The sequence below is a fragment of the Erinaceus europaeus genome, chromosome X, assembly GCF_950295315.1.
Source record: "Erinaceus europaeus chromosome X, mEriEur2.1, whole genome shotgun sequence".
Classification (NCBI taxonomy): domain Eukaryota; kingdom Metazoa; phylum Chordata; class Mammalia; order Eulipotyphla; family Erinaceidae; genus Erinaceus; species Erinaceus europaeus.
This window is the reverse complement of record NC_080185.1, coordinates 1,223,599-1,233,266: the sequence shown is the minus strand read 5'-3', so window position 1 is coordinate 1,233,266 and position 9,668 is coordinate 1,223,599. Positions and strand designations below refer to the sequence as shown.

The 9,668-nt window shown below is 52.7% G+C and overlaps 1 protein-coding gene and 1 pseudogene across 1 annotated transcript; both read right to left on the bottom strand.

The window, feature by feature from the left end:
- Positions 1-2,455: 2,455 nt before the first annotated feature.
- Positions 2,456-2,552, bottom strand: LOC132536033 (U6 spliceosomal RNA; annotated as a pseudogene).
- Positions 2,553-5,201: 2,649 nt separating this feature from the next.
- On the bottom strand, positions 5,202-6,790 carry LAGE3 (L antigen family member 3). Its single transcript, XM_060183438.1, has 4 exons — positions 6,594-6,790; positions 5,971-6,294; positions 5,588-5,716; positions 5,202-5,468 (listed from the first exon to the last, which is right to left on the bottom strand). Exons 1-4 carry the CDS (start codon positions 6,788-6,790, stop codon positions 5,354-5,356), a joined length of 765 nt encoding a protein of 254 aa, XP_060039421.1. The 3' UTR covers positions 5,202-5,353.
- Between the last annotated feature and the right edge of the window lie 2,878 nt (positions 6,791-9,668).

Here is a 9,668-nt window from a genome sequence, read left to right as displayed (position 1 = left end):
AGAACTGCGAGAGCGGCCGGCCAGCAAACTGCAGGCCAGTGACTTGAACCTGAGCAGGACCTAGCAGAAGAGAACTGCTTGGGAAGACGCATCGGCTGAGCTGCAAAGAGCTAGAAGCTGACTTCCCATCATAATCCCCTCAGGAAACGAGATGCCTAAAAGTTGATCCTCCTCGCCGCAGTGTGCACGGCCAGGCCTCCCGCCAGAGAGTCAGTCACATGCCCGTGGTGGCACAGCTGCCCAGGCTCCTCAGAGGCAGTTTCAGACACAGCGAGCCATGGGGCCTGACAGATGCCTCTGCTGGACACCCCCTCAGCAAACATGAGCAACAGGAGGCGTAGCATGGGAGTGCAGCGGCAAGGGGCCATGGAGCCGAGAGAGAGCTTGGGCCCTGGGCCCCTGGGCGGGGAGTGCAGGAAGAAGTGCCGCCGCTCTGGCTCCGGCTCCAGAGCGGCTCCGGCTCCGCTGCTCCAGGCGCATCTGCAATGTCACCATGAGGTCGAGGAGCACCAAGAGCTCAGCCCCCAGAGGGATGGGTGCGGCTGGCACCCATCAAAAACCCCAGGGAGGACCAGAAAGTAGTTCACCTGCTAGATAACATCCCATTACCATGCATTAAGTCTTGGGTTTGAGCCCTGTTGTCAGAGGCCAACGGACAGAGGAAGTGAGACAGACACCTGCAGACCTGCTGCACTGCTCACCAGGCTTCCCCTGCAGGTGGGGAGCAGGCATTCAGCCCCAGGCCCTTGTGCATGGTGATGTGTGTGCTCAACCAGGTGCCACTGCTCGGCCTCGTAGAGTCTGTCTCTCCTGTCTGAAAAAAGTGGGTGAGGGCTGGGGAGACAGCGTAATGGTTATGCAAAGGACTCATACCTGAGGCTCTAAGGTCCCAAGTTCAACCCCCAGTGCCACCGTAAACCAGAGCTGAGCAGCGCTCTGGTCAAGGAAAATAGAAGAGAAAAAGGGGCCGGGCGGTAGCGCAGCGGGTTAAGCGCAGGTGGTGCAAGCGCAGACAGGCTTCAAGATCCGGGTTCGAGCCCCGGCTCCCCACCTGCAGGGGAGTCGCTTCCCAGGCGGTGAAGCAGGGCTGCAGGTGTCCGTCTCTCTCTCCCCTCCCCAGTCTTCCCCTCCTCTCTCCATTTCTCTCTGTCCTAGCCAACGACGACATCAATAACAACAATAATAACCACAAGATGAAACAACAAAGACACGAAAAGGGGGGGGAGCCTCCAGGAGATTCGTGGTGCAGGCAATGTCCCAGCAATAACCCTGGAGGCAAAAAAAAAAGAGAGAGAAAAATCAGAGAAAGAAAAATCTGGACTAGTGTGGTGAAGCCTCGGCAACAACCATCAGGAACAGTGAAGCCAGATGCAGCGCTGACTCCTGGAGACCTGAGGAACTGCTGCGCAGATCCACGCCGTCTACACCTTCTCAGCACCTAAGTGGCCTCCGGCTAAATCCCCACACCTACTTTGGGGAGAAATACCAAGTACTGAACACTGCTGATGGAACCAGTGGTCCCAGTACATGTGTGGCCAGCACTGTGGAGGCAGGGGGATGTTTCCTAGGGAGAATTTCTCACTGTAGCAAAGAGTTTTAACGGGCTGGCATGGAGGCCTGGGTGGGGACAGTGGGGAAAGGCACTACATTTGTGGGCATGAGGTCCTGGAGTTCCATCCCTGACACTGTGCATGGCAGAGTAACACTCCTAGTTCTCTCATAATTAAAATATAAATCTGAAAAATATGGAGGGTTGGGGGCTGGGCAGTGGTGCAGCGGGTTATGCACATATGGCGTGAAGGGCAAGGACCGGCATAAGAGTCCCCAGCTCCCCACCTACGGGGGGAGGGGGGCACTTCACAGGTGGCGAAGCAGGTCTGCAGGTGTTTTTCTCTCTCTCCCTGCCTCTGTCCTCTCCTCCTCTCTCCATTTCTCTGTCCTATCCGACAGTGACAGCAATGACAACTACAATAAACAAAGACAGCAAAAGGAAAAAAACAGCCTCCAGGAGCTGTGGATTTGTAGTGGAGGCACTGAGTCCCAGCGATAACCCTGGAGGCAGATAAATAAATGAATAAATATGGTGGGTTGGGGAGACAGCAGAGTGGTTCTGCAAAGATTTCATGCCTGAAGCACCCTGGCACCACCGTAACCTGGGGCTTAGCAATGTTCTGGGGAACAAAACAAAGAAGACAGTTGGCAAGTTGGTGAGGTCACTCCCCTGGGGGAAAAATTAAATTCTGCCCCTCGTAGTCTTTTAAAAATAGATGATAGGACAGAACAATTAAGAGGGGGGAGAGGAGATAGATAGGGGGAAGAGATACCTGCGGCACTGCTTCATCACTTGCAAAATTTCCCCTGCAGGTGGGAAAGGGTCCTCGAACTCAAGACCACGGTGCATGGTACTGTGTGTTTAACTAGGTGCGTCACCACCCAGCCCCTTTTATCTTTTTTTAAACAGAGGTCTTCATGAATTTGCATGTCATCCTTGTGTAGGGCCGTGCTTCTCTGCGTCATTCCAATTTTAGTGTATGTGCTGCTGAAGCGAGCGCCTTACCTTCTTTTTAAAAAGTTATTTTTTCCCTTCTGTTGCCCTTGTTTTTTATTATTGTAGTTATTGTTGTCGTCGGATAGGACAGAGAGAAATGGAGAGGAGGGGAAGACGGGGAGAGAAAGACAGACACCTGCAGACCTGCTTCACCTCCTGTGAAGCGACTCCCCTGCAGGTGGGGAGCTGGGGGCTCGAACCGGGATCCTTACGCCGGTCCTTGCGCTTTGCGCCACCTGCACTTAACCTGCTGCGCTACCACCCGACTCCCTTACTTTATTATCTTAAGGAAACCCTGATGGAGAGGTTTGTAAACTGGCACTTTGCTGGAGATGCAGACTAGCTTACCCACTAGGGCTGTCTTGTGGGCTGGCAGCCCAGGCTCGTGCCTGCTTGGTACCATGCAGGAGTGTCACAGTGTGAGGGGAAGCTCCAGTGCCCCGCCGGTTCCATCTATTTGAAGGAAAGTCTGTCAGGAGTGGCCAGATTGTCTATGCACAAGGCCTTAATGCCATGAATGGATGGATGAATGTCCAGAGACAGGGGCAGGGGCAAGACTCAGGTTCAAGTCCTCCTCTACAGGGGGAGAAGCTTCACAAATGCTGGATCAGTGTTGCAGTCTCTCTCCCCCTCCATATTTTCGTCTCTATAAAAGTGGTGCCAGGTGGTGGTGGCGCACCCGGTTAAGTGCACAAGGATCCGGGTTCAAACCCCTACTCCCCCCTGCAGGGGGAGTATCCTAAGTGGTGAAGCAGGGCTGCAGGTGTCTGTCTGTCTCCCTCTCTATCTCCCCTGCCCTCTCACTTCCTCCGTCTCTAACCAGGAGTGGTGGAGTCACCATGCACCATGCAGGCACTTTAGCCCCAGCAACAACCCTGGTGGGAAAAAACAAGCCGAAGGTCCAAGTGAATAGCACAGTGGTTCTGCAGAACACTGCCATGCCTGAGGCTTGAAGGTCTTAGGTTCAATTTTGGGCTGAGTAATAATCTGGCAAAACCCAAAAACAAAACAGATGGGCCCAGGCAGCAATGCACCTGGTTAAGTTGAGCACGTTACCATGAGCAAAGACGCGGGTTTAGACCCCCACTCCCCATCTGCAGGGGGAAGCCGCATGAATGGTGAAGCAGTGCTTCAAGTCTCTCTCTCCCTCCCTTCTATCTCTATCCACAAAAATAAAAGAGTACTGGAGAGTCGAGCAGCAGCGCAGCGGGTTAAGCTCAGGTGGCGCAAAGCTCAAGAACCAGCATAAAGATCACAGTTCACGCCCCGGCTCCCCACCTGCAGGGGAGTGGCTTCACAAGCAGTGAAGCAGGTCTGCAGGTGTCTTTCTCTCCACCCCCTCTCTCCATTTCTCTCTGTCCTATCCAACAATGGTGACATAAATAACAACAATAATTGTTATATTATTATAACAATTACTGTAATTATTATAATAACGGTAAAACAAGGGCAACAAAAAAGAATGAATAAATAATAAAAAAAGAAAATTGAAAAAAATAAGAGTACTATTTAATAAAGAAAAAACTCCATTCCATTGAATTGTCATCGGTAAGAACACCTGAAAATAATCAAATGTTCTAAAATCACATTAAACGTGTATATTTTATAATGTACCATCCTGCCTTTCTGTATTTTTTGTCGCTAATTATTTTAATGAAAGTGGGATACAGGGGCTGGGTGGTGGTGCACCTGGTTGAGCGGTTACGGTGCATAAGGACCCAGGTTTGAGCCCCAGTCCCACCTGCAGGGGGAAAGCTTTGAGAGTGGTGAAGCAGTGTTGTGGGTGTCTCTCTCTTTCTCCTCCCCTCTATCTCCGACTTTCTCTTGATTTCTGATTGTCTCTATCTAATAGATAATAAAACAAGGCCTTAAAAAAGGGGGGTTTACAGAAAGAGAAAGAGATACCAGAGCACTGCTCTGGCTGGTGATGGTGCTGGGGACTGAACTTGGGACCTCAGTCTCAGGCATCAAAGTCTTTTTGCAGAACCATTATGCTGTCTGTATTTTGATACATTCAGTGATTTTGGTAGATTGCTAGAGGAAAACCTCATGTTAGATGAAAACACCAGAAAAAAGTTACCAGGGAATATTTCAAAATATCAACCTAGTTGGCTCAGCTGGCAAGACACTAAGCTTGTATACCAAGGTTCCTAGTTTGATTCTCAGAGCCCTATGTGCGAGTAGTACTCTGGCCTGTCTGTCCATCTGGATGTGTCATGTGAAACTCCTTCTGTCTCCAATATGTAAAGTCATTAAAATATGTTGGGGGGGGGGCAGGCGGTGGCACGATGAGTCAAGCGCACATGGCTCCCCACTTGCAAGGGGTTGCTTCATAGGGGGTGAGGGGGTGAAGAAGGTCTGCAGGTGTCTGTCTCCCCCAGTCCTCCCCTCCTCTCTCCATTTCTTTCTTTTCTATCCAACAGCAATGACAACAATAACAAAAATACTAATAACAAGGGCAACAAAAGGGAATAAAAACAGCCTCCAGGAGCAGTGGATTCATAGTGCAGGCACGGAGCCCCAGCAATACCCATGGAGGCAAAAAAAAAGTTGGCCTCTACTTATCTTCACTTCTGTCCAGATGCTCTCCTCCAATTTATGGTAAGGGAGAGACTGTCTGGAGATGTCACTGTTGAGAAGAAACTTAGACCACTTAAGTTGTGCTTTGACTAAGTAACATTTAAGCACGAAGCGAAATATAAACCCAACTTGTTATGATCCAGTGCGACACATCAGGCCCAGATATACAGGCAGCATTGCTGCGGTGGGACCCAATGTGGGGCTTAGTCCCTTGCCGGTTCAGGGCTAGCGGGCCACAGGGGGCCCAAAGCGCTGCATGGTCCGCACAACCAGAGAGAGCTGGTTCAGAAAGTTGATCACGGCAATCCTGAGGAGGCGAGTGTCTTCAGCTCTCCAGCGACTGAAAGTGGAGAAGAGGCATGTCCAGTTGAATCGGGACATCCGTCCGTCCACCCTCCCAGGAACCAGTGGCCATCTCTATGGCAGTGCCCCTCCCGCCCTGTCCCATAGAGAACTTACACTGCCAGCACGCTGCCAATCACCACAAGCTCCTTTTGCACTGCCACTCTGTGAGGCTCTGGGTCCGGAGCCAGAGACCCAAGTGCAATCTCCGCCTCCAGGGCGGTCGGGAAGGGCACGCTGAGAGCACTAGTAGAGATTCGGTTAAGGCATCATCCAGTCTGATTGGGTGTTTGCGGCCCCTGGCCTCTGCCTCGTTGGTGTCAACCCTAGCGGACCACCCACAGCCAACCAGTCACCAGCTCAGCTCAGCTCCGTGCCCCTTCTCCAACCTATGTCGCCTTCACACAGGCCACCCTTAGCCAGTACCTCCAGCGATTCTGCACCCCTCTTGTCCCTGTCTTCAGCTGACCCTTCCCTTACTATTTCCTCGGGCAGGTTACAAAATATGTAGTTGATTTTCGCGCTCTCCGGTGGAAGAGGTTGCGTCTCCGCCCGGCCCCGGGGAGTGCGCTGCCGGGGCAGGTGGGGCTATGTGGGCGAACGCCATCGCCGCACCCGCACCTCCCCTCTGGCCTGGGGGCTCCTGGTCAGCCCGGCCCTCCTGCCCGTCAGCGGCAGCGCCCAGGTCTGGGTCCGCGTCCTCCGCCTGCATGGCTGCAGGGGCCCGCGCCCGCCTCCACCTCCGCCGCGCCGGCCGCTCGGTTCTTCGCGTTTGCCGGTGCCGCGGGAACCGCCGCGCAGCCCCGCAGCTCCGCCCCTCGCGCCTGCGCCAAAACGCGAGTCAAGAAGGCCCCGCCCCTTCCCGCCCAGCAGCGTGGGAGCCTCGGGCTCCGCCGATCCCGCCCCGTGGGCCGGCGCCACGCCCAGCCTCCTCACCCGGCAGTGATGTACCTCTCTGCCGCCTGCGGCTAGGACCCGCCGCTCGGCTTCTGCGCTGCGCCCGCTGCGGAGGCCGCCAGGCGCCAGGTGCGTCCTCCCCCAGCCCCGCCGCCTGAGCGCTCTGGAGACCCGCGACCCACCCGCCCGCTGCCGCGCCCCTCGCAGGCCCCGCCCTCCGCCTCACCATGGCGGCGGCTTGTGACGTTCACGCGTCTGCCTCCCAGCCAATGAGCGCTCCCTCACCGGGGCCCGCCCCTCGCAGGCCCCGCCCTCCGCCTCACCATGGCGGCGGCTTGTGACGTTCACGCGTCTGCCTCCCAGCCAATGAGCGCTCCCTCGCCGGGCCCCGCCCCTCTCAGGCCCCGCCCTCCGCCTCACCATGGCGGCGGCTTGTGACGTTCACGCGTCTGCCTCCCAGCCAATGAGCGCTCCCTCGCCGGGCCCCGCCCCTCTCAGGCCCCGCCCTCCGCCTCACCATGGCGGCGGCTTGTGACGTTCACGCGTCTGCCTCCCAGCCAATGAGCGCTCCCTCACCGGGGCCCGCCCCTCGCCGCGCCGGACGAGACGTCCCCGGCCTCAGGCTCCGCCCCCAGGCCGCTCCTGAGCCGCGCCGAACCTGGGCGGCTTCCGGCGGAGTCTCTCCAGGCCTGGGTTCCGCACAAGTGCGCTCCTGACACCCTAATCCTGACATGCCTAGGGAGGGAGAGGCAGACACTCCCTCTCCCCCCTCCCCCTCCCTCTCCCTCTCTTCCCCCCTCTCCCTCTCCCTCTCCCCCCTCTCCCCCTCTTCCTCTTCCTCCCCGCTCCGCCACATGGGATGGCCAGCGTATGGAAGATGCGTTTTTGAAAATTTGCAGGGTGGTTCAGGAGGTGACACAGTGGGTAAAGAACTGGACTCTCAAGCATGAGGTCCCGAGTTCAGTCCCCGACAGCACATGTACCAGAGTGATGTCTGGCTCTTTCCCTCCCTCTGCTTATCTTCTTCATGAATAAATAAATGAAATATTTTTTAAAATCCAACTTTCTGTATTCAATAAAAGGAAAAATGCCCTGCAGATCAGGAAAGTATTTTAAATAAAATGTTCGCAGGACCAGCTGCACCTGGTTAATCGCACATATTACAGTGCACAAGGATGGGGTCAAACCTCGGGCCCCCACCTGCAGGGGGGTGCTTCACAAGCGATGAAGCAGGTCTGCAGTTGGCTAGCTTTGTCCTCTATATCTCCTCTTTCCCTGTCAATTTCTCTCTGTCTCTATTCAGTAAATAATAAAAAAAGTTGTCAGAGGAGGATCTATGGAGGTTGAATTGTGTGGAAAACTTGGGAAATGTTACACATGTATAAACTACTGCATTTGGTCCGGGAGGTGGCACAGTGGGTAAAGCATTGGACTCTCAAGAGTAAAGTCCTGAGTTCAGTCCCAGGTACCACATGATAGTCCCACGCACCCAAGTGATAGCTGGTTCTTCTCTCCTCGTATCTGCTTCATGAATAAAAATGGAAAAGGAAAGGAAAGGGAGGCCAGGTGGTGGCGCACCTGGTTAAGTGCACACACTACAGTGCACAAGGACCTGTGTTCAAGCCCCTGGTCCCCACCTGCAGGGGGAAAGCTTCACAAGTGGTGGGCAGGGTTGCAGCTGTCTCTCTGTCTCTCTCCATCTCTATCTCCCCTTCCCCTCAATTTCTCTCTGTCTCTATCCAATAATAAATAAATAAAATTTAAAAAATAAACTCAAAAAAAAGGAAAGGAAAGGAAAGGAAAGGGGTAGATAACATAATGGTTCTGCAAAGAAACTCTCATGCCTGAGGCTCTGAAGTCCCAGGTTCAATCCCCCTCACCACCATAATCAGCCAGAGCTGTGCAGTGCTGTGGTGTTTCTGTGTCTTTCTCTGCATCTCTCTCAAAAAATAAAAATAAATAAAATACTTTTAAGAAGAAAATAAATACTGTCTTTTACTGCTGACTGTAAACCATTAATCCCTCCAATAAAGAAAATAAAGTCGTTTGCGTAACTATTTTTGTCTCCCCAGCCCGCTCACATTATCTCCCACTCCTGTCTCTGTCCCAAAACAAACAGGAACACCAGGACTAATCTTGGTCTATTGCAGCAGAGCCAAGGACGCTAAAGGGGGGTAGGAAAGGGTTGGGTGAGCACTGAGGACCTAATGAACCATGGTGCAGGAGGACGTGAGCTGGCAGTGGGGGTGAAGTACAGACACAACATGGAGAAAAGAAATGACACTCAGGGCTGGATACACAGCATAATGGTTGTGCAAGAAACTTGCATGCCTGTGGTTCTGAGTCCCCAGGTTCAATCCCTAGCCCCACCATAAACCAGAGCTTATGGTGTCTGTCCTCTCTCTGCCTCTCTCTCTCTCCCATCAAAATGAAATAAAGAAAAAAACATTTTAAAATTATACTCATCTGACAACTGTCTTGTAAATCATTATTTTCCCAACAAAATGGTTTAAATAAAAAGTGGAGGTGGGGGAAATAGCATATGGTTCTGCAAAAGACCTTCATGCCTGAGGTACCAGAAGTCCCAGGTTCAGCCCCCCATGCCACCATAATCCAGCACTTAGCAATGTGCTGGTGTAGCTATCTCATCCACCCTCTGTCTTTCTGTATCCATCTCATTAAAATAAAGTATAGTAAAAGAAAAAGGAGGAGGAGGAGGGGAGGAGGAAATGGGAAAGAGAGGAAGGAAAAGACGGTGCAGTCATTATATCACACTTTAAAATATATATATTAATTTATTCCCTTTTGTTGTCCTTGTTGTTTTATTGTTGTAATTATTATTGATGTTGTTGTTGTTGGATAGGACAGAGAGAAATGGAGAGAGGAGGGGAAGACAGAGAGGGGGAGAGAAAGATAAGACACCTGCAGACCTGCTTCACTGCCTGTGAAGCGACTCCCCTGCAGATGGGGAGCTGGGGGCTCGAACCGGGATCCTTACGCCGGTCCTTGCGCTTCTTCAGGCCACGTGCGCTTAACCCGCTGCGCTACAGCCCGACTCCCATCACATTCTTTTTAAAAGATTTCACTTATTAGTAAGTATTTACTTATTTATATATTACTTATTAATAAGAAAGGAGGAGTGGTCATGGTAGATAAGGCACTGGACTCTCAAGCATGAGGTCCTGAGTTTAATCCCCAGCAGCACGTGTACCATAGTGATATCTGGCTCTTTGTCTCTCACTTCTATTGTTCTCATACATTCATAAATAAATAAATAAAATCTGGTGGTGGTGGGGTCAGG